This window comes from Plecotus auritus (genome assembly GCF_963455305.1).
Source record: "Plecotus auritus genome assembly, chromosome: 9".
NCBI classification, from domain to species: domain Eukaryota; kingdom Metazoa; phylum Chordata; class Mammalia; order Chiroptera; family Vespertilionidae; genus Plecotus; species Plecotus auritus.
The window spans coordinates 3173438-3197655 of NC_137783.1; the positions used below are offsets into that span (position 1 = coordinate 3173438).

At 56.0% G+C, this 24218-nt stretch overlaps 1 protein-coding gene across 7 annotated transcripts in view; it reads left to right on the top strand.

The window, feature by feature from the left end:
* Nucleotides 1–24218, top strand: part of DOCK1 (dedicator of cytokinesis 1) — a 331039-nt gene that overhangs the window by 79044 nt on the left and 227777 nt on the right. For 6 of the 7 annotated variants that reach the window (XM_080641474.1, XM_080641473.1, XM_080641478.1 and 3 more), the window contains 9 exons: nucleotides 491–589; nucleotides 1622–1694; nucleotides 6179–6282; nucleotides 6875–7058; nucleotides 9853–9950; nucleotides 12224–12313; nucleotides 12594–12694; nucleotides 16260–16394; nucleotides 19806–19914. In XM_080641474.1, coding sequence (XP_080497600.1) covers nucleotides 491–589; nucleotides 1622–1694; nucleotides 6179–6282; nucleotides 6875–7058; nucleotides 9853–9950; nucleotides 12224–12313; nucleotides 12594–12694; nucleotides 16260–16394; nucleotides 19806–19914 — 993 coding nt within the window. The remainder of the gene's footprint in view (nucleotides 1–490; nucleotides 590–1621; nucleotides 1695–6178; nucleotides 6283–6874; nucleotides 7059–9852; nucleotides 9951–12223; nucleotides 12314–12593; nucleotides 12695–16259; nucleotides 16395–19805; nucleotides 19915–24218) is intronic. The other variant, XM_080641477.1, reaches the window with a different exon arrangement.

Here is a 24218-nt window from a genome sequence, read left to right on the forward strand (position 1 = left end):
GCTGAGGGCAGTGCCCTGTGAGTGCACGTGGGGCCCAGCTCTGCCAGGAGGAGGGGCACCCTTTCTCTCCGGGTGGCTCTGTGCCCTGTCCCAGCGGGCACTGCCCAGTGGTCAGTGTTCACGCTGGGGACGAGCGGCAGGGAGTGTTACCACCTCCTGAATGGTGTCTGTAGCCCTTTATTGGGGGGACCTACTGAGGGACTCAGCGGCTTCCTGCAGCCCTCCTGTGGGCGTCATTAGGGGTGAGGGGGAGAAGGGTGGGGGACGGCAATCCCAGGTGGCAGGCCCCTCAGATCTGGGAGCGGGGTTGATGCTGGCCGCGGGCATCGGATGGATGCACCCTGCATTGCTGGGATGGCACCATCGGCAGCGGTGATTGGCACTCCCTGGGCACTCCTCCCTCGGGCTCGGCTCCGGGGGCGGGAGGTGGGGAGACGGATGCGGGTCGAGTTCTGTGAGACCTGATGGGAGTTCTGTGCCCTCTTCTCAGCACGTGATCTTCCCGGGGGCCGGCGACGGGGCCATTTCCGAGTACAAGTCCGTGATTTACTATCAGGTCAAGCAGCCGCGCTGGTTCGAGACCGTGAAGGTACCGTGGACGTGGCCCTTTCATCCCTCGGGGTTCGTGATGAAATGCTCATTTGCAGCCTAGGGGAGTCCCCTCCTGCCACCCAGCAGGGGCCGCCCGCAAAGGGCACCCTGAGCCTCCCGCCAGGTCACGCAAGGTCGCTAAGGAGCCACGCGGGCGTTTCTTGGAATACATTCCCTCTTAACAGAAAAGTAGGACTTCCATGGAGACAAATGAGAGAGTCCCTTAAAGACGGCTATTGTGTTTCTCTTCCCGGTCTGGTTTACCTAGGAAATGCTGTCCTTACGCAAAGGGAGAAAAAGAGGCCGTGGAGAGGCTGTGGCAGGGGAGACGTCTGTCCCCTGGCGTCGCCCTGCCTTTTAGGGTGCCCGCGGCGGTGGTGGGTGCAGATGTGCGATGGGGGGGGGGGGGAGGGGGGGGAGGGCAATCTCGGCTGAGGGCCGTGTGCATTCGCTCTTTCTGCTTTCACTGTAAGCCACCGCAAGACAGCTTTCACCCCGCCCCGGGGCGGTTCCCTGCAGCCGCCGGGAATCCAGACGCCTGGGGTCGGGCTAAGGACAAACACGTTGGCGTTTAAACACTGAACCTTAAGAGTAGGGTCAGAGCCTTTAGAGCAGGGGTCCTCAAACTCTTTAAACAGGGGGCCAGTTCCCTGTCCCTCAGACCGTTGGAGGGCCGGACTATAGTTTAAAAAAAAACAAAACTATGAACAAATTCCTATGCGCACTGCGGGCCCGGGACCAGTCGGCTGCTAAGCAGGACAGGCAGCGGCACCCGGCGGGCCGGATCAATGTCCTCGGCGGGCCGCCTGTGTCCCGCGGGCCGTAGTTTGAGGACCCCTGCTTTAGAGAACCGTGAGGCTCTCACAGAGTCCCGGGCACCTTTACAGGGTTACCTCGTGTTCCAAAGGCCCCTGCCTTGGGAAAACACCCCGGGGGTTAGGCATCCCTCCCGGGCGCTCCCGGGGACAGCGCTGCCCCTGCGAGGAGACGGCGCCAGCGGTGCTTAAACTTCCCTTTTCACTCCCGCAAGGTGGCCATCCCCATCGAGGACGTCAACCGCAGTCACCTCCGCTTCACCTTCCGCCACCGATCCTCGCAGGACTGTGAGTAACCACTGTGCTATCCCAGGTCGGTCGGCGGAAAACCAGGGGGCAGGCTCAGGAGGCTGCCCTTGTTCTGGATTGTTCTGGAAAGTTCTGGATAGTTCTGGATAGTTCTGGAACTTGGCTCCCAAAACACAATGAGGTCTTCAGTCTTCAGCTCCCGTCCTGGGGAATGTTCATGACGCTTTCCTTGAGCCCGTCGTAGGAGATCTTCATTCTCTTCTCGAATGTTTCTGAGGAGATGCTGCTCCTTGCTGTTCTTTCGAATCCCTCTCCTCCATTTTTGCTTGTAATGCTGGTCCATCCACCAGAAAAGTCACGGAGGTAGGAGGAGATTTAAAAACCCGGCTCTTCCTGCTCAGTGTGTGGTCTTGAACCCCTTGAGGCCTGCTGGGGTGGCCCGGTGTTTAAGCAGAGCTAGGGTCCAGCTAAAAGGGTCAGGGTTCAAGTCCAGTGGGAGAAGCAGGGGTGAAGGCTGGGCAGCTTGGGGACCCCTGCCCACCATGGCAGCCTGCTGTAGGGCCATGTCCAGGCCCCCGGCAGCCGGCCCGGCTCTGCTAATTGTGTGCGGCCCTCCCGCTGGCCGGCCCCGGGTAAGCACAGCCATGCATGGATGTTCACTAACATTCGCTGTGCTCTTACCGTGCTGCTGGCACGGAGGTTTCTATGTCATGTCGTTAGTCCTCACAGCAATCCCACATGCGTTCCATATGATCAAACCTCCACAGGACAGATGAGGAAACCGAGGCTCAGTCCCCTCCACAGGGGCCCAAAGTCACCTCGTTCGCCAGGGAAGGGCTCTGGTTCAGACCCGGCCCGTGTGCTTGAGCATCATGTTCCCACGCCTCCGGGAGTAGCCAGGCCACTTGCATCACCTGTCATTATTTGGCACCTGCTGTATACACAACTCATGGAGCCGGATCTCCTGCAGAACTGAGGTTTGAGTTGAGGGCCAAGGTCAGCTTGTAAGCGCCTAGTAGAGAAGGGCATCTTGGGGAGTCATGTGAGCCGAGGAGTGGGGTGAACAGAGCGGGGGTACATGCCTGGGGGGCACTTTGGGGTCAGGTATGTTCTCAGCCAAGGCCGTGGGGGCTGGCTCCCAGCATGCGTGGAATAGCAGGGGCGGGAGTTGGCCAGCGCGCAGCCGAGTGGGCTGGAGGGGCGCAGGTAGGGAGCGGCGCTGGGGTCAGGGGCACGGTTCTCGAATCCACCGAGGTCTCATCTCAAAATGTGAGCACGCTCCCCCTTACAGCGAGTTCATTCTCTCTAATTAACAAATCACACTAGGGCGGAGGGGTATCTTCTGTAGCATTTTAATTTTCAGAATCCTTGTTTTCTTGTCTGTTTTAAGTACTCATTATAGGCAAGATACTGTCACCCGACAGAGTATGACACATTTGTATAATTAATGAAGTCTCCCCGGCCACAGCTTGTGGGGGCTTGGGAACGTGTCAAGCATCCAAAGCGTGTTGCCGATGAAATCCAGAGCTGTCAGCTGCTGGAATGATGGTGGCCCTGGGGCCTCTCCTGCGGCCCCATCTGCAGACACTCTGGGTCCGAAGTGGGAAAACCGGAGGCCACATTGCACGCTCCCCCCTCCCAGCAAAATGTGAGCTGCTTCCCCCTGAAAGGGAGCAGGTGATGGGGTTTCTCAGGCTGGGGTCCGCCCTCGGCGTTGGGAAGTTTGTTGCTGATGTAACTATCTGACACGCTCCAGCAACTCGTTAGCAATTCCAGAGCCAGCAAGCTCCTGTGTTACAGGGGCGCCAGCAGATGTGTGGCTTTGGGGCCCAGCCTGTGAGGAGCTAATGTCCCCTGCTGGTAGGGGGCCTTGTAGGTTGGGGCCGCCGGGCCTGCTTCTGCAGCACGTGGCCCTCTGTGGCCCCTGACACTTTGTAGAATTGGAATCTACCCCGTAATAGTTGCTAACGAGCATGTAACAAGTACAGTGGTTCCTTTGCTGGGAAGATGTACATGTTACTAAAAAAAGCACACATTTTTACTCCGTGCCACTCGATAGTAAGATCAGGGGAAGCCCTCGGCTGACAGGGATGGTCACGTGTGTTCACAGAGACGTGCTTTATTTTTTTTCACGTCGGCTCACGCTTGGAAGAATCTGATCTTTCCACCTGAACGTTAATTAAGATATTTCATGTTGTCTCGAGTGCCCTTTTACAAAGGGCTTTTTTCGATTCCTAGGGTACATCTCTTTTACTTTTGTTATATTTGGTTAGTCCAGTGGTTTCGGCAAACCGCGGCTCGTGAGCCACATGCGGCTCTTTGGCCCCTTGAGTGTGGCTCTTCCACAAAATACCACGTGCGGGCACGCACATACAGTGCGATTGAAACTTCGTGGCCCATGCGCAGAAGTCGGTTTTCGGCCTGGGCGAGTCTATTTTGAAGAAGTGGTGTTAGAAGAAGTTTAAGTTTAAAAAATTCGGCTCTCAAAAGAAATTTCAGTCGTTGTACCGTTGATATTTGGCTCTGTTGGCTAATGAGTTTGCCGACCACTGGGTGCGTCCATCGTTTATTCATTCATCTCATCAGCATTTATTGAGCACCTACTATGTGCCAGGTACTGATGGACACCAGAATGCAAAGGCCAATGAGACGTGTTATCTTAGCTCCTGACTCAGGGCGGGTGGAGTCTGCTCCTCTCCCCTCTGACCTCTGGCCTTTCATCTCTAAAAAGAGAGTCTGGGATACATCCCTTTCAAGGTATTTTCTAGCTCCGAACCTCCGTGTTTCCATGTTGCACTCAGGCCGCAGCCTGAGGAATTCACGTGAGTCCTTTTCTTCGCCCAGACTCCTCCTGCGTCCCCAGCTGACCTGGCCGCTGCCTGCGTGGGGCCCTCACTGTCCACTCCTCACCAGCCACCCTGGCTGTCTGTCCCCCGACCAGCCAGACCCAGTCCCCCTTGAGGACCCTGCACTGGCCATCGCACCTCCTGCAGGATTCACATCTTGGCCCAGAGGCCCTTCATCCTCACTGGGAGGCCTTCTCCGGCCGGGCAGGGACCGTGCCTGTCCCACCATCACCCCTTCAGAGCACCCTGTTTTACTTCCCGTGCATCTGGAAGAACTTGTCTGTCGGCATCTCCCGAGTAAAACAGGCCTTTGTTGCTCATGTTATACCCAGCGAGCACCATCTCCTGTCCCGGGGAAGCAGCAGAGAGAAAACACATACTTCCCTGGCACTCACGGTCCAATGGGCGAAACTCACCACCAACCACACACCCGCACGTGTGCGCATGCACACACGCACGCACACGCATACACGCATGCACACGTGTGCACACACACATAAGCATGCACACTCGCACACATGCACGCACGCACACACACACGCACACACACGGACACACACACACGCACACACACACGCCTGGTCATGTGTTAACAAGCACTGTGGTTTGAGTCAGCTCGGGCAGCGCTAACCAGATGCCATAGACTGGGGCGTAGCGAACAGACGTTTACTCTCTCGCAGTGCTGGGGGCTGGACGTCTGCGACCCGGGTGCCAGCACAGCCCCGTGGGGGTGAGGCCCCTCCAGGTGGCAGATGGCGGCTTCCCTCGGTGAACGCACGTGGAGGGGGAGAGCCCTGCTGTCGCTTCCTCTTACCAGGGTCGGGCTCGATGGGGTCAGAGCCGCAGCCTTAGGGCCTCATTGAACCTTCACACCTTCTCTCCGGCTTGTCCCCTGCAGTCACCTCTGGGTTAGGGCTCCAACTTACCAACTTGGGGGGCACCATTCAGTCCCTAAACTATGAAGAACAGCAAGGCAGGCGAGGGGAGAGTGTGACCAGGCTACTCGCTCGCTGTCAGACGGCTGGTCCCTGCAGCGCCCGCGGGACCTCTGCAGAAACTCGCTGGCGGGAGGGACCGCGTCTCGTGTGCAGTGCGTGGCGGAAGCACGTTCCTGCCCAGGAGAACAGAGCTTCCCCCTCGGGCCCTTAGTCTGCCTGTGGTTAATGTCAGTGCACGGGGCCAGGTAGGAACCGACCGATCTGGTTTTTCCCATAGCTAGCCAGTTTTCGCGGTGAATGGTCTGCCCGTGTGGCTGCCGTTGACAATGGCCTTGTGTCTCCAGACCCTGCCCGTTCCCACGGGTGTGTGTTTCCGTGTGTCACGAGCACGCGGTCTCATTAGTATCACTTGACCGGTGTCACTCCTGGTTTCCGGTGTTGCCTGCTCTTCTTCCGCATCCTCCTGGTGGCCTGGGCCCCTTCTCGTCCCCCCGGCAAGCGCCTCCCTGAGATTCTGATGGGAATCGCGCGGAACTCACAGGTTGACTCGAGCACCGCCCATCCCTTTAGGAGAAGCGTCTCCCGACTGGTGACCTCGTCTGTCTCTCCACTTAGATTCCTTTCAGTCTGCCGTGCAGGTCTGTCAGGTTGTCCGTAAAGGTAGCCCTGGTGGCATCTGATGTTTCTGACGTCACGTGGCCACGGCAGCCATGGGAGATGGTTTTCGATTTCTTTGCAGCCAAGGACAAATCTGAGAAAATATTTGCACTGGCCTTTGTGAAGCTGATGCGATACGACGGGACGACGCTGAGAGACGGCGAGCACGACCTCATCGTCTATAAGGTGGGGGGGGGGTGGATAAGGTAGGCGGGGTGGTGGATAAGGTAGGCGGGGGGGGTAAGGTAGGCGGGGGGGATAAGGTAGGCGGGGGTGGGATAAGGTATAGGGGGTGCGGGATAATGTATAGGCAGCGGGGGGCGAGGGCGCGGAGCGCGGGATAACGTATAGGTGGGGGCCGGGGGGGCGCGGGATAACGTATAGGCGGGGGACAGGATAAGGTAGCCGGGGGGGACGGGTGGGGCTGCTGAGGCTGCTGCCCCATTCCCTCCCGGGCCGCCTGGCCTGAGTGACATCTCACCTTCGGGGGAAGCTGCGGTCCAGGGACGTGTAATTATGCAAACGCACACATCCCTTGACCCTGCCTGCTCGCTGCTCCTCCTGAGGAGATGCCGTACAGGACACCTCAGGTGCTGTGTAAAGAAACGCTCTTGTTAGCGTGGATTAATCTGCAGGAATTAGAGAAATCATTAGGATAAACAGTTTAGCCGATGATTAAGAGCAAATACCACGATGGTTAAAAAGATGAGGGATAACGAGGGAGGGAAAAGAAAACCTGTGGGGTGCTGATGGGGGCATAAATCACCCCGACCCGCAGGCCGAAGCGAAGAAGCTGGAAGACGTGGCCACGTACCTGAGCCTGCCCTCCACGAAGGCGGAGCTGGAGGAGAAGGGCCACTCGGCCACGGGCAAGGGCATGCAGAGCCTGGGCAGCTGCACCATCAGCAAAGACTCCTTCCAGATCGGCACGCTCATCTGCTCCACGAAGCTCACGCAGAACGGTGAGTGCGGGCGGGCGCGCTTCCCCGGAGACCGTCTCCCTCCGCCGACCTGCTTCAGGTTGGCCGAGGGCCAGCCCGTCATCCCCGCTTTCCTCAGTCGTGGTCCCCGTGGATGTCGCGGGACGAGGAGCGGGGGTGGCCTCCCTCGGATTTAAAATCCACACTCTGCATTTGATCTGAGATTAACCTTAAAGAGAGATAAAGCAGTGGATTCACATTCAGAAAGCCTTTTTTTATTTTTGGCCAAAGGGAGGGGGGCATGGCATAAAGGTGAAATCCACGGGATTGGGAGTCAGACCGACAACCTGGGGTTGGCCCCTAGCCCTGCGCTAACCCTGGGAATGACCTTGAACTTGGTGCTGCAAACCTTGTTGGCTGCGTTACGATGTTCCGTGTTACAATGTCTGCCTCAGAGGCCTTTGTGAGGATGCTGGAGGATGCAAGACACCCACCCTCTGTGTGTCCCCCTCCCCCAGCTGGCCTTTGAGAAAATGACCATTTTCCTTTATTTTTTTAAATATATTTTATTGATTTTTTACAGAGAGGAAGGGAGAGGGATAGAGAGCTAGAAACATCGATGAGAGAGAAACATCCATCAGCTGCCTCCTGCACACCCCCTGCTGGGGATGTGCCCGCAACCAAGGTACATGCCCTTGACCGGAATCAAACCTGGGACCCTTGAGTCCGCAGGCCGATGCTCTATCCACTGAGCCAAACCAGTTAGGGCCATTTTCCTTTATTTTTAAAAGCTGGTTTTGATGCCATTTCTAGTCCCCCCAACAGGGAGGTCAGGCGCCCCTTGCTGATGGACACACGTCCAAGCGTGGCTGTGACCCAGCCTCAGACGGTGTCCAGTGACCCCATGCTGGGCCAGCCGGGCTGCTCCTCCTTGTGGGTACAAGGTGACCGGACTCACAGGGGCCATGCAAGAATGAACAGCCCGCGAACACAGCACGACACCCAGAATGAAGACCAAGGACGGCGGTCCATCAAAGAGAGGATCAGGAATTGAAAATGTGGGTGGGCCGTTCACGGGGAACGTTAACACGTTTCATTTATAATCCCAAGTGAAGTGATGGGAAGGGGACCTCCTGCCGGGACGTGCTCTCCGTCCCGGGTTTAGGGAGGTTTCCGTCCCCCAGGAGTCACCTGTGGTACTTTAAGGAACAGCGAATAATGCAGCTCCCATCCCTGCGGAGTTAGCGGGACTGAGGCTGTGATGGAGGCTGGGGTTTCCTCTGCCCTGGACACTGGGGAGAAGGCACAGCCAGGCAAATGATATGGAAGAACGGCTCTCAGGAGGAGGGGAGCGTGTTTGCAGAAAAGAGAGCTTGCCCCGCCCTCCCTGTCCCGGCCACCGCGGTCACTCCCTGGGCGCCGCCACAGCCAGGCCCTGCGTAATTCTTGGCTCCCACAGCACCCAGCGTAGTTCTGAGAGCCGAGAGGTGTAATACAAACTTTGATGAATAATGCAGCCCCGGCTTCTCCTTAAGGAATGGAGCTTCCCAGGAACAAATCACCGTTTCAGGAAAAGGGCTCTCAAATGAGAACCGGGGCGCCCGCGGTCAATGTCGGGCAGCCCGTCGTGTACACGCCTGACAGGCCACCATCCCCAGAGGAGGAATGGCTCGCTGGGGGACATGAAAGCCGAAAGGGACCCCTTCCCTGTAGTGCACAGCAATACCTCCGAATCTCCATGTCGCCCAGCAGCTTCTGTGGGGGGACCAGGGCCCCCTCTCGCTCGGTCCCAGGGAGGGAGTGACCCTGGGGCTGGAGGTGTCCCAGGAGCTCGCAGGGAAGGAAATGTCCCGGGCGACGTGCTGGAGGCCGCACGTGGCCTGTCCACCACGATCTGGGATGCTGTGCCCTTTCACGTCGCCGTTTTAACTCTGTCAGCTGTGCACGGGGTAAGGTCACGTGTATGAAGATGCGTGTTTGGGGCTCATCACATGGATGCCTATTGTGTGGTTTATTCTTCAGTTCCCATTGGTGTCTGCGTTCCCTGGCATTCCACCTATTCCCAAATTATATCGGTCTTCCCAGCGTTTCCTCGGGTTTTTCTCCCAGGGACAATGCGCATCAGGAGTCAGTTAGGTGCCCTGCGCTAGGTGTGTGTTGTCACGTGATGGGCAGTGAAATAACTTCAAGGGAAACTGCGTAGACACCTCCGCTTCCCCAGTGCCCTGGATTCTGCCCCCTGCCTGCCAGGGCATCGGGCTGCCCGGAAATCCTTTCTGGACGTCCTGCATCTCCCACCTTCAGTCTGTAAGGACCCGACACGTTCAGTTTGCGATTTGGCAGCTAGAAGACAGAAGCACAGCCATGAGGACCAGCCAGGGCCGGCCAGGCCTGCGGGAGGGCAGGAGCTCAGCGCAGTCGAGTCTCTCTGGGCCAGGCCCCCCTCACCTCTCAGTCCTGTCACCTCGCAGCCTCAGGCCCTGAATTGATGTGAGCTCTCTTATGTTATTTTATGGAAAAGTAGTCTTATTCGGAGACTCGGGAGGAGAGGCCGGGACGCACAGTGGGGTGTGGCCCCTCCCAGGCCTCCTGGGGGTGAGAACCCAGGTTGTCCTGCGGGCCCCAGGCACTTTTCAAATCTGTTCCCTGGACGTCGCTTCTCGGCGAATGAGCTGGGAATCCTGAGCCCAGCTACACGGGTGGAGGAAGCAGCGGCACGTGTAGCTGGAAGGTTTCCGAGTGGGCTTGAATTTGCGGTTCGAGACGCGTGCAGAGGGCCTCGCGGTGCGAGCGGAGGGGGGCCCTGGCCCGGGGACTGACCTGGCTTCTGTTTCAGTGGACCTGCTGGGCCTCCTCAAGTGGCGCTCCAACACCAACCTGCTGCAGCAGAACCTGCGCCAGCTCATGAAGGTGGATGGCGGCGAGGTGGTCAAGGTGAGTGGGGCGGGGCCCGGGCGGGGCGAGGGCGATCCCCCCCCCCCACACACACACACATGCTTTCAGAGGGACAGCTGTCTTATCTCTGTGAAAATTAATTACGTGAAACGGCCTTAATTACACGGCGATAGGGTCTTCGTCAGGATAAATTCCGTTGTTCCACTTTCCGAACTTCACCGGCATTGAAACATCCCCACGCGTCCCCGGCGTGGACCGTCATTCCAGGTCCTTGCCGGCTCCCGCGCTGACCCTGTTAAAGGCACCCTAACCCATTTCCCTGGTTCTGTAAGGGCCCCGACTCCAGGGAGCCGGGGGAGTACGTTAAGGTAACTCCAGGAGATGCACAGCTAATGAAACTTTGTCCCGCGTCGTGTTTAAGTCCCCCGTCACCCCAGGAAGCAGTGGTGTTTCTGCTGGTCTTTGTCACACTCACGGGGGGGAATCAGGAGCCGTCTCATGTTCTCCCGTCCCCGATCTAACCTGTTTTCAAATCCGATGGCTCATCCCTGGGAACGTTCGCCTGTCTCCCTCTGCTCCGTGTGCACCTGGACCCCTCAGGCCGGGGGACCCCTCAGGCCCGGGGACCCCTCAGGCCGGGGGACCGTCCACCCCTCCCCTCGCTGGCCTGACGGTGCCTTGGCCGGTGTGTCCTCTGCGCCCTGTAGGCCTGGAACCGACTTGTCTCAGGCCCGCGGCTGTTACAGGGAGCCAGGACCTGGGGTAAGGGGGTCCCCGTTTTACTTAGCGGCACCGATAGACTGTGGGTGATCCCCATTTATTCAAGGCCTTCCTTCTGTCTATTTAAAACTAGAATTAGAGTGATGACTCTGCGTGATAGACTGAGAAAGGTACTTGCTTAGTGAGCAAAAGGTACCGTTTCCCATTTTGGTTTAACATGGAAATGGTGACTTTGGTTCTCCAGTGGATAGTCTTAGAGAGAGAGGCTGGCTGTCCGCGGAGGGGGGCTGTCCGCGGAGGGGGGCTGTCCGCGGAGGGGCGCTGTGCGCGGAGGGGCGCTGTCCGCGGAGGGGCGCTGTCCGCGGAGGGGCGCTGTCCGCGGAGGGTGGCTGTCCGCGGAGGGGCGCTGTCCGCGGAGGGTGGCTGTCCGTGGAGGGTGGCTGTCCGCGGAGGGTGACTGTCCGCGGAGGTTGGCTGTCCTGTCCGCGGAGGGTGGCTGTCCGCGGAGGGTGGCTGTCCGCGGAGGGGTGCTGTCCTGTCCACGGAGGGGCGCTGTCCGCGGAGGGTGGCTGTCCGCGGAGGGGTGCTGTCCTGTCCGCGGAGGGTGGCTGTCCGCGGAGGGTGGCTGTCCGCGGAGGGGCGCTGTCCGCGGAGGGTGGCTGTCCGCAGAGGGACGCTGTCCGCGGAGGGTGGCTGTCCGCGGAGGGGCGCTGTCCGCGGAGGGTGGCTGTCCGCAGAGGGGCGCTGTCCGCGGAGGGTGGCTGTCCGCGGAGGGGCGCTGTCCGCGGAGGGTGGCTGTCCGCGGAGGGTGGCTGTCCGCGGAGGGGTGCTGTCCTGTCCACGGAGGGGCGCTGTCCGCGGAGGGTGGCTGTCCGCGGAGGGGCGCTGTCCGCGGAGGGTGGCTGTCCGCGGAGGGGCGCTGTCCGCGGAGGGTGGCTGTCCGCGGAGGGGCGCTGTCCGCGGAGGGGCGCTGTCCGCGGAGGGTGACTGTCCAGAGAAGTCCCCTCGCAGCCCCGTGTGTGGGACCCCCTTGGCGGTGCTCCTATCCCGCAGCCCCGCGCTACACGCGGATGAACCAGGAGGCCGCGGCTCCCGGGGCCGCGCTCTGTGCTGTGATTGTGTCCCTTGTCGGGTGGAGCTGCTGCAGAGACGCTGGGTGAACCGTGACGAGCCCGGGCTTGGCAGCTGCAGAGTCTGTTGGCAGTCACGTCGGGCTGTTCACAGATGGCAGAGTTTTGACCTTTGCAAGGATCTTACCATCTGAACATGGGGACAAATGATACAAAAGCAACCCTGCTGAGCCCTTGGTCACCAGATGGGGAAATCCAGGAGGGGGTTGGAAAAGGCCCGGGGGCGGGGACTCTGGGGCCTCCCCCTGCGGCCCGGCCCATCGCTGGACTCAGCTTGCCCACGTCTTTGTTCTGACGTCACTGATCTCCGACTTTGGTCTTGGCCTCTGTCGGCTGGAAATACCCCTGAAGTGAACAGCGTCGTAGGTGGCGCCTGGCCCAGGTGGGCATGAGAGCAGAGCCCGGGCTCAGGCGTCCAGGCTGGGAGGCGCTGAGCTCACCCCAGGGCCCGTGTCTCCCCAGTTCCTGCAGGACACCCTGGACGCGCTGTTCAACATCATGATGGAGAACTCGGAGAGCGAGACCTTCGACACGCTCGTGTTCGATGCTCTGGTAAGAGGCCCCTCCTTTCCTAGGGGATCCAACGCGGTGACCTCGAAAGCGTTACCCTGTGCATCCAATCCAAGCGCCTCAGGGAGATCTAGAAGGTCTCCTTCAGTAACACTGGTTGGGCGAAATGCCGTTTCTAGATCAAGCAGAGGTGAGCTGGCTGACCAACTTCCGTCCGAACATCTTAGGGCTCCTTGGGTCCCAGGGTGCGAAGGATGCAGGTGAAGATGCCGCGGGGCTGGCATCGTCTTACTTACTAACGACACGGCTGATTCGCTCCCAGGTGTTCATCATCGGACTCATTGCCGACAGGAAATTCCAGCACTTCAACCCCGTGCTGGAAACCTACATTAAGAAGCACTTCAGTGCCACGCTGGCCTACACGTAAGTTCTCTCGGCTGTTTTAAAACCAGAACTTTTTTTTTTTTTTTTTTAATATATTGTATTGATATTTTACAGAGAGGAAGGGAGAGGGATAGAGAGTTAGAAACACCGATGAGAGAGAAACATCGATCAGCTGCCTCCTGCACACCTTCCACTGGGGATGTGCCCGCCACCAAGGTACATGCCCTTGACCGGAATCGAACGTGGGACCCTTCAGTCCGCAGGCCGACGCTCTATCCACTGAGCCAAACCGGCTAGGGCTTGCTGGGGGGATTTTTATTAGTATTTCCCTCTTCACAGAACTAAAAGTCTTACCAGCGGAGTTCTGTAGTACATCCTGGTCCTTCCGGAATTCATTCTTTCTCTTCTCCCCCATCTTCTACTTACCTGACCTTTTCAGTTCATGTTCGATGGCACTGAGAGGTGGGGGCAGGGGTCTGCCCCCCGAGGCTTCCCCCCCACCGCCAGCTCGGATGAATGAATAAATGCGTGTGTTTTTGTTTGGAGATCATTGCTTGCTTCGTGGGAATAAAAGTCCGTGTGGTACTTTTTGCTCTTTAAAGAAGGCGCTCCCTTTTGTTCCGAAGCTTCAGCTCTGACTCACTTGGATTCTTAGCACCCACCCAACTGCTCTTGACCGGCCCCCACACCCCCACAGGTGCCCCTGTGGGTCTCACACACACACCAGAGGACGGGTGGGAGGCCGGGCCCCAGACGCTGCTCACCTGGTGTCGAGGGGCGCAGTCCTGGAGGCCAGCCACCTGGGCTTCATGGAAGCTCTCAGGTGCTTAACCAACCTGGGTTTCAGTCTTCTCATCTGTAAAATGGGCACGATTGTAGGTGTGCGAGGTTTCATTATGATTAGCATACTATGACGAGTTAGTTACCTTCTGTCTCTCACAGTGGGGGTCACGGACGTTTATTCAAAACTTTAATTGTGTGAGTTGCAGTAAGAAAAGAGATTTAATAATTTCTTTTGGAAATGCGTTTTAAAAAATTATAGTTGACAAACAAGGTTATATTAGTTTCAGGTGTACAACAATGTGGTTTGACACACTTTCGTTCAGAACATCCCCTGGAGGGGATTATCTTCGGTGCCATGAGGTTGGTCAAAGCTCCCATCTGTGCCTGGACCGGACTTGGGTCAAAGCCCGCGTCCTTGCCTGTGTACAGCCCTGCACTCAAGGTCAGAGGTCTGACGCTGGCAGTCCTGGCCCTGGATTCTTCCGTGCACGCCTTGATGCCTGTGGCGTGGGCGGTGCCTCGAATGGGCAGCGCTGCCGTGCCGAGCGCCCGGAGCCAGCTTGGATGAGCCCTGTGCTCACTTGCTAACACGTGTGTGCTTACAACACGGGGTCTGTCGGTGGAGATGCCGTTTGCCTGCACTTTGGACAGTTCCTTACCGGCCGTGGGGCAGGTCAAACCCCCCATCCTCTCCCCCCCGCCCCCCCCCCCCCCGCCGCTATGGCAACGCAAACACAACGGGGCGTGTGTACGGAAGTGATCTGAATGTGACGTGACCTTGGCGTGTGTCACTTTCGTAGTTCTGCTTTTTTATTGAAATGTGGCCAAACAGCTCTTCTCGGATTAGATTTGGAACTTCAGTTCTGATTTTTGAGCCGCGTGCCCCGCTGCACAGGGATCTGCGTGCTGGCTTCGCCCCGTGCCCGGGGGAAGGAAGGCACACGCTCCTTCTTCTTCAGAGCGGCCACGGAGAGCGGGCCTTGAGGCCAGTGAGTCAGTGGGAGGAGCAGAAAGGACCATTTTATCTTCCGGCGACGATGCACTTGATGATGCACCCGCGCTGGGAAGCAGCGCCCCCTAGTTCAGCGCTCGCCAACCTTTCGGACCGCATGGACCACCATGGGGCCGCGGACCACCGGTTGGCGACTGCTGTGTTAGTTCAGTCCCCGCAATCGGCCGAAAGGAAATTCTCACTTTGTGGGAAAGGAATATTCGTATCATGTTTTGAGAAACTAACACCACCGGTTTTTGTTTGGTTTTTACATAACTTTCTCTTATCCTCTGATACCTGGACCAATTTACTACCATTTGAACTTTCTGGTTTCTGAATTCCAGAAAAATAGAAAAGTTTTAATGCTTTTTCTTTTATTTGGAACAGGGATTGTTTTAAAAAAACTACCTTTGATTTAAGCACTTAATCTAACGTATGAAGCTATGAATTAAAATCAGACTTTCAATGTGGACTTGACTTGTACCAACTGTCTGAATACTTATGTGATGGTATGGGACATTTAAAAATAATTCTGACCAATTTTGATATATTATAAACTTTGTAAACTCCTATTATCATGACAAAAGGTTTGAAATGTTTTCATGTTAGGGCAGTGGTCGGCAAACCGCGGCTCGCGAGCCGCATGTGGCTCGCGAGCCGCGGTTTGCCGACCACTGAGTTAGGGAGTCACTTGTTTTTGGGTCACAATTTATAAAAATATCGACTCTCAGAGAAGTAGAGTCCTTATAGTTTTAAAACTAAATGTGTGCAATTGTATTAAAAAATGTAGAAGAAAATTCACAAAACTTTTCGTGGAATACCCATGTTATTCTCATAAAATGTTTATAGTCTTTTATATAAAGCCTCTTAGAAACCTCATCAAAAATTAAGAATATTTCCTATTGGAAAAATGGGTTGTAAAATTTTTATTTTGAGTGTAAATAGCCTGGTTTTAGAAAACGAACTAGAGGCTGCTGAAATGGTCCCTGATAACAAATACCGTTTCGTGCAATGCCTTTTAAAAATTTTGCTAAGCCGAAACCGGTGTGGCTCAGTGGATAGAGCGTCGGCCTGCGGACTGAAGGGTCCCGGGTTCGATTCCGGTCAAGGGCATGTACCTTGGTTGCGGGCACATCCCCAGTGGGAGGTGTGCAGGAGGCAGCTGATCGATGTTTCTCTCTCATCGATGTTTCTCTCTCATCGATGTTTCTAGCTCTCTATCCCTCTCCCTTCCTCTCTGTGAAATATCAATAAAATATATTTTTAAAAAAAATTTTTGCTAAAACCGACGTAACAGAATGTGCCATTTTAAACGTTTTTCAGCGTACCGTTCCACATACACTTGTAGCGCTCAGTGAGTTCAGCGTTGTGCGAGCATTATCTAGTTCCAGCCCATTTTCAGTTCAATGTCTTTTTGCAAAGATTTCTTTTGGTGCCTCCCTGGGGCTAGAAAGACAATCCTTTGATTTTTTTTTTTTTTATTTCACGCCGGGGAAGCTACTTTACCCATCCGCTCCTGGGCATCTTCCCTTGTAGATCAGCGGCGATACCACTACTTGCCTTATGGTGCTGTTGTGAGGATTAAATCACGTGATGCGTTTAAATGCTCAGAACAACATCCCAAACGTAGGATGCGCTCCGATCGCACTCTTCGGAGAGCTGTTTTCGGGGTCCCTTTTCATCCGTGTAGAACGCGTTTTACAAATGTGCATATCCCGGTAGGCGTGAACCCAAATAAAATGCCCCCCACTGGGTATCTCTCTGTGCCAGGGACGCACCGCGCTGCTGTGATCTGGGGGACTTATTAATCTGTGTTTCCGTCGTGAATAGGAAGCTGACGAAAGTGTTGCGGAACTACGTGGACAACGCCGAGAAGCCGGGAATCAACGAGCAGCTGTACAAAGCCATGAAGGCCCTGGAGTACATCTTCAAGTTCATCGTGCGCTCCCGCGTGCTCTTCAACCAGTAGGTGTCGCCGGGCGGGCTCTCCCGGGGCTCCGGGGCTTCCCGCGCCTGTCCCCCCTCTTTCCCTCTTCCTTTCTCTTCCTCTCCGCTTTTCCTTCCTTTCCTTGGGGCTAGGATGGCAGAGCAGCTACAGGGCCTCCATTGCTTGGCTGCAACACGGTCATTACCTGGGGAGAATGACCGGGGCTCGCGGCAGGAACTCGGAGGTCGTTTTTGTCTTCTTTCACGAACCGTCTGCTGTGTTTTCATAGAATGCAGCAGCGTCGCAAAATTCCCGGGTGCTTGCCAGTAGTTATTCTGCTAGAGAGCAAGAGGGGACGCCTTGGAGGTGAAGATATGGAAGCTGATCGTGGTCACCCGGCTGTCTTCCTCACGACGCGCGTCCATGCGTGTTCAGAAAGCCCGTTTTGTTTAGAAATGAGAACAGCAGCTTTAAATCCCCGGGGAACCCACAGAAAGATTGCTGACAGCCAGGGGCACTTCTGGGGTTTCTGTTTGTCTGCGTTTCCTGCGTGGGCAGGCAGATCACACGAACCGGAAAGCCGGCCAACAGCCTCCCGGTCAGGCCTCCCGGGTCACGTTCCTGAAGGGGTCATCGCGGGCTCCCCTCCGGCTTTCCCGCTGTGGGGTTTCGACCTGTCCCCTGGTGTGAGCTCTGTGCATAATTAGTTACTGATCAGGGATACGTTGTCTCCAGATCTGTCATGTTGCTGTCATTTCCTGGGTAATAAAAGTAAGATGATGCAGGTTGTAGACCAGGGGTGGGCAAACTTTTTGACTCGAGGGCCACAATGGGTTCTTAAACTGGACCGGAGGGCCGGAACAAAAGCATGGATGGAGTGTTTGTGTGAACTAATATAAATTCAAAGTAAAGGAGCGGAGGGGAGAGCAAGAGAACCGGATAGAACAGCTGGATCCAGCCCGCGGGCCGTAGTATGCCCAAGGCTGTTGTAGACAAAGATCTCGTCATTCCTTGGTGGAGCAAGGAATGAGGCCTGGGTTTTATTCATCGACTTATGCCCCGACTGCCTCTGGCTGCCGCTCCTTCCTTCCACCTCCAGGTGGGTCCAACAGGGGACCTTTTGCTTTGTCCGGTGAGACCAAGAGGTGAGAGCGGAGACCTTCTTCTCATCCCAGGAAGCTGCTTCAAGGCCTTTACTTCCTCCTTGTGTGTGGAGGACATTACCGTTCCTGTGACGTCCCCGCGGGCAGCTGTCTTCTTCCCCCGGATGTTCTCCTGCCCTCTCTGGGTTTCCGTAATTTTAGATATTACATTTCTTAGGTTTAGAAGTTGGATTTTTTTTTTTCTTCTCTTCTAAAATCTTCCGCCTAACCTTCTCTTCTCTCCCTCTCTCTGTTTCCCATCTTCCTATTTCTTGACCCTTTGCTCTGTATTTTAAAATGCACTCATTATATTTACTTGGCATTCTGGTTAGCTGACCGCAGTATGTTGATCACCTGTAGATGTTGCCATGGGCTTTCTGCCTTCCGCGAGGGGCCGTGGGTCTGTGCGTAGTCATTTTTGTTTGAACGTAGGACAGGGTGTATGTCAACGTGTGACAGCGCCGGGTGACCTGCCTCCTCTCCGAGCGACTCCTCCTCCCGCTCCAGGCAGAGCAGTGGGCCGAGCCCTTGCTCAACAGGCTGTGCCGAATTGCGCCTGTGGGTGGCCTCGCCGAGCCTCGGTCCACAGTGGTTGCCCCTCATCCTCCAGGGTTTGAACATAGAGCCGGCTGTGTCCTTTGGCGCCCGTCTCCCGGGCGTTTCCCACACTCTGTTCCTTATCTCTGGAGACTGACAGAAACTCCACTCCCATTTACAGAGGTTTTCACTTTTGCCTTTAGTCTCCTGACCCACAAAGTTGCAGGGATTGGCAGGTAACCTGAGGGGTGCAGACTGACTCACCAGCGTTTCCGTCAGCCCCCACGCACCATTCCCTGTCACCTGCAAGCAGATGCTCATGACTCCATGATTTTTAAAAAATTTTTATATATTTGTATTGATTTCAGAGAGGAAGGAAGAGGGAGAGAGAGATAGAAACATCAATGATGAGAGAGGATCATGGATCGGCTGCCTCCTGCACACCCCGCACTGGGGATCAAGCCCGCAACCCTGGCTTGTGCCCTGACCTGGAAGGGAACCGTGACCTCCTGGTTCGTAGGTCGACGTTCAACCACGGAGCTCGCCAGCCTGGCATGACTCCATGATTTTAATTGCTTGGTGCGCCATTGAGACCAACGCCAGCTTGAAAACCCTTCACAGACAGACGAGGTCACCGTTTCCCGTTTTAGACAGTTTCTGACTTTACAGAGGGACTTATTTAAACATGAGATAAATACCTCCAGGGTAATTAATTATCAGTTTACGAAGTTGTGCCTCGTGCACAAGTCTTCAGGTAAGAGGTGCTTTTAATTAGACAGGAGACTCGTCTCTGTGAATAAGCATCTGAGTTGCAGCATTTTTAAATGCAAGCGCATTGCTTCTTCATGACACAGCAACGTGAAGTAATGGCTGATAAGTGATTTCTGGATGAAATAGTTAGCAGCCTATATTTGCATACATGGAACCCATGCATAACTCACTCATTATCCACTTACTGACTGCTCCACCACGTTCCCCATCAGCACCCATTCTGTGATGAATGAATTTGTCTAGTATCAGCTCTTTAAAATAAAGTGATTTCAAGTTTACTGTTACGGTATCATTTTCAGGTGGTTCTAAGGTTATGTTAAATTTAGGCAATTAAATGTCTCTGTACCTCAATTATGTAATAATATAGGTTTCAAACCACTGGCAGGCCCTAGCGGGTGTGGTTCAGCGGGTAGAGCATCGGCCTGAGGACTGAAGGGTACTACTGGGTTCGATTCCAGTCAAGGGCACATGCTGGGGTTGCAGGCTTGATCCCCAGTAGGGGGTGTGCAGGAGGCGGCCGATCAGTGATTCTCTCTCATCATTCATGTTTCTATCTCCCTTTCTTTTCCTAAAAATCAATAAAAATATTTAAAAAAATAAACTAAAACCACAGGCAGGAAATACACCCAGATATTAATGATGTAACTTCTGTGGGATAGAATTAAAGCTGAAGTTCTCCATTCTCCCTTCCTCTCACCCTTTCTCTCTCTTCACCTCCTTCCCTCCCTTTCCAGACGTTTCTGCTTTTCAGGTTTATAAACTGGGTTATGTCACAATGAGAGAAACAATACATAGTGGGATTAAAACCCAGCTTCTCGGAAGCGCTGGCGTCTGCATGGCTGGGGGGTTCAGAGCAGTCTCATTTCCCAGCGCCCTCCTGGCTCAGCGATGCCCAGAGCATCACTCACACGCTGACTGCCACCCAAGCAGCCCCTTGGTGGCCGGAGGCACCCTGAGGGGTGAGGCGCCGCGGCCCACAGAGCGCGTGTTCCTTTGCAGACTCTACGAGAACAAGGGCGAGGCCGACTTCATGGAGTCCCTCCTGCAGCTGTTCCGCTCCATCAGCGCCATGATGAGCAGTGTGTCGGACCAGACCCTCAGGGTGAAGGTAGGCCCGCGCACGCGCACCGCCACGGCCACGCTCAAGGCCAGCCCCCGGCTGCAGGGCTCCTGGGCCGCTGGGAGGAGCGGCCGCACATTCTCCCGGCTGGGAGGCCCGGACTGGCTTCTGTGGTGCCCAGGACCCTGCCCTGCGTGAGGGGTGGCGCTATCCTCTGTGGGGCCTCTGAGTCCGGACTCGGCTGTGTCTGCTCCCAGGCAGGGAGGTTCTGCACGCTCTCTGTGTAAATACTAGAGGCCCGATGCACGAAAATTTGTGCAAGAGTAGGCCTTCCTTCCCCCGGCTGCCGGCACCGGCTTCCCTCTGGCGCCCAGGTCTCGGGCTCGCTCCGGCCGCCGCCAGCAGGCGCCCAGGACCCAGGCTGCTTCCCTCCGGCTCTGGCTTCGTCCGGAAGAACGTCTGGAATGACGCCCAGAAGGACATTCGGTCTAATTAGCATATTACCCTTTTATTATTTGTAAATATGGGGCTTTGATGAGAATAAGGGGCCCCGGTGCCTCAGCCTCTGAGCAGGTGTGCGAGGTGGGGCTGTCGGTGCCCAGGCACCAGTCAGACCTCAGGCCACGCCCAGCCAAGGGGGTCCTGTCTTCAGCCTTGAATGCACCTTTCGCTCCCTGCACAGGAGAGAGAGGGATCCGGGTCCCCATGTTCCCGCTGTTCCTGCCACCTGTGGTGACCTGTTCTCACCCTCCGGCCCTTGGAGGAAAGATGCCTTCATCTCCAGGGGCTCTGAGTGCTCCTGGGGGCCCGCTGGTGTGAGGTCCCAGGAGGCCCCCGGGGCAGCCCTGGCCCTGCACGCTGTCGGGCACCCTGTTCTGGCGATTTCTATGGCGCTGGCTCATGGCAGAAGGAGCTGAGCAGTGAGTGGTTTACCACCTGTGAGGTGGGTGATTTGCCGCCTGAGCAGTGAGCGGTTTGGTGCCCGTGAGGTGGGTGCTTTGCCGCCTGAGCAGTGAGCGGTTTGGTGCCCGTGAGGTGGGTGCTTTGCCGCCTGAGCAGTGAGCGGTTTGGTGCCCGTGAGGTGGGTGATTTGCCGCCTGAGCAGTGAGCGGTTTGGTGCCCGTGCCAATTCCTTCGAAGGGGAGGCGTCTTCCACGTGGTTCCTGGTAGCTTGCCCTCGGCTGCGCACCGTCCCTGCCTCTGTGCTCGCCTTCCCTGTTAGAGGCCTGTTAATGGGCGATTTCAGAACGCAGCTTCGTGTGTTTAAAATGTTTTGGGAAAGGGGCCTCCCAGCTTTAACGCTCGCCATTCGGTGGGGAACAGGCGCTCAGATGTGCCTCGGGGCTGCAGTGACCGGAGCCGGTGTCATAGACAGGAGCGAAGTCCCCACGAGCCTTTGGTCTCCGAGGCGGCCCGCTGTCGGCAGGCTGCCCCTTTCTCAGCGCGACGCCCCATCCTCACGGGGGCGTGCGGCGAGCGGACACGTGTGACCGGGGCTGGGGAGCGGGGCCTGTGGCAGGCGTGGGCCAGCCATTCGGCAGCCTCCTGCCAGCACTGCCTTCTTGTCCAGGGGTAAGATGAGCAACGTGCCCGGTGCGCTGACTCCGAGCCCCTGTGGCCGTTCAGGGAAGCGGGTGGGGAGCGTAAGGATCGATAGAAATCGCGGGGAGTTGTGGGCCCGGGAGTCATTTGAGATTTCTAAGTATCTTCTCATGTGGTTACAGTTGATGGGGCTTGCTCCTGTCTGCTACTTTCCCCGCGTGTCAGATCCCCTCCTGTGTGGCTTAGTGGGAGACACGGGTGGCTTCCGTGACGTCGGTGCCGTGATGGGAACCGTCGGTCTGCAGCACGGGTGACTGCGTTTGGTTTGGAACGCCGCCTCCCGGCCGCTCTTGCTGCGCTTTGTTCTTTCGGTCGGGGTGGCCCCGGCATCTGGCACGCAGGGTCCCCATCGTGGGTCCTGGTGTTCTGTGTTGTGTTCCTCTCCGTTTTGCTCCGAGGGAATGGGGGTACATTTGTGACTCCTCTTGCTCAGAGAGAATGTGCAAAGCCTGGCACGGCGTCGGGCTAGACGTGGCTCCCGGGGGTGGCCCTCGTTGGCTGTTTTGACGTTTGAGATGATCTGACGCCCCCCTCTCATTTGCAGCTCGGAGGTCAGCATGCTCTCGATCCTTTTCGGCTTTATTTGGGGTGACCTTCGGGGTGTCCCGCCAGCACGGCCATGGGTGAGCCTGAGGGGGGGCGGTGAAGGATTGAAGAAGACAGACGAGAAGAAAGCTGGGGCTAGGTGGGACGCTGCTCTCTGATGGAGACAGCGCCACGGCCTGCAGGCCGAGTCTTCGTTTTATAGCAGATCCCACGAGGCCAAGTGAGTGGTCAAGATGTTCACAACATTCTCGCGGGCTTCGAATCTGCTCACTTACAGGCCCCTGATCCAGCTTTGTCTACTGGCTGCACCTCCCACAGCCCACATCACTCAGCCACGTGGGACCACAGGTTCGGACCATAAGGTCAAGCTTACAACCACAGCCTTTGGCTGTAACTGTGCTGGGACTTGCACGTGGCTTTGCCACGAGAGGATCGTGCCCTCTCCTTAGCCCCAGGCTTGAACCTGTCCGAACACTGTAGCTGCTCTCCACATTCAGGGTTGGGGGGTGGAGGGCCTGCTGTGTCCCAAGGAGCCCGCACCCTGCAGGCATCTTCTCAGAACTGAAGCCTCCTCACATCCACTGGCAGGTGTGAGCCGTCTGCCACGTTTTATGTTTCGGCGAAGGGCAAGGCAAGAGGCGTTTCAGCTAATATTTAACTTCAGCACCAACGTGGCATCGCACTGGAGTGTTCATTCGTAAAGCAATGACAAAACTTTGTGTCCCCCCAAATTGTGTCTGTTCTGCAGGGGAATAGGGTGAGATGGGGCCGAGGTCTCGGGCACGGCCACTGTTGGCAGCGGGGGCTGCCCTGGACCACTCAGCTCTGGCAGAGATGGGTTTGGGGCCTTTGGGGCCTCGTGGTCAGCACTGTCCCAGGCAGTTTCACTCCGTTCCCCGATGATGACTTCTAACTCTGGGACGATCCTGAAAGACACTTACGTGGAGTCTCCTGTTCTGTCTGGGGCTGTGCATTCCAGAACTTTCTGGAGAGGGAAGCTCTGACCGTGGTCTACGGTAAGAGAGAGATTCCTGGTGCTGTGTGTGTTTACATGTGTGTGTGTGTGTGTGTGTGTGTGTATTTATGTGCATATATGTGTGTGGGGGTATATGTATGTATAAGTGTGAGCATGTGTATGTGTGTATGTCTTTGTGTGCATGTGAGTGTGTGTGTATGTTTGGTGCATGTGTATGAGTTTGTATGTATGTGTGAGTTTGTGTAAGTATGCGTACATATGAATATGTGTATATGTGTGTATGTTTGGTGCATGTGTATGAGTTTGTATGTATGTGTGAGTTTGTGTAAGTATGCGTACATATGAATATGTGTATATGTGTGTATGTTTGGTACATGTGTATGAGTTTGTATGTATGTGTGAGTTTGTGTAAGTATGCGTACATATGAATATGTGTATATGTGTGTATGTTTGCTGTACGTGTGTTTGTATATTTGTGAGTATGTGTGTGTATGTGTGTATCTATATATGTCTTTGTGTGCATGTGAGTGTGTGTAAGTATGTGTACATGTGAATATGAGTATATGTGTGTATGTTGGGTGTACGTGTGTGTGAGTTTGTATATTTGCGAGTATGTATGTGTATGTGTGTATGTGAGTGTGTGTATGCGTGTGTGTGGCTGCTGTGTTCATTCTGACCTTTGTTCCCTGGGCTGTACTTGGGCGTTTTGTTCTGAGTGTCCTTTGGTCGATTCTGAACCCCCGTATTTCACTAAGAAAACCCTGGTTGGCAGGCACCACACTTCCTTCCTCACGGCTCATGTGTCCCAGCCCTGTTAGGAAAACACTGCTCTGTGCCCTTCTAGAGATTCCGCCCCGTGTCCCCTGCCCAGCTCGGGGCCTCCACGGTCCTGTGGGCTGTCAGCGGCACTTGGCCATGGTCCCTGCGGGCGTGCGTGGGGCCTGGGATGCAGATTAATTGAATCTGAGCCCTCGGGGTGGCGAGGGTTGGCTTCCTTCCGGGACTGTCCCTGGGGTTGCATCTCACCACCTCGGGGTGCCATTTCTGCCTCGTCGTCACCGGCAGGCACCATGTTCCCACAAGCTGTGGCCATCACAGTAAACACGGTTGTGGGGTGAGTTGTGCTCACCCAGAAGCGCAGCTTTGATTTCCTTGAAAAGAATGACCTGGCTGGGAATGAATACTACTTCCCCGCCTTCTGTCTTATCAGAATTCGTCCTTAGCAGTG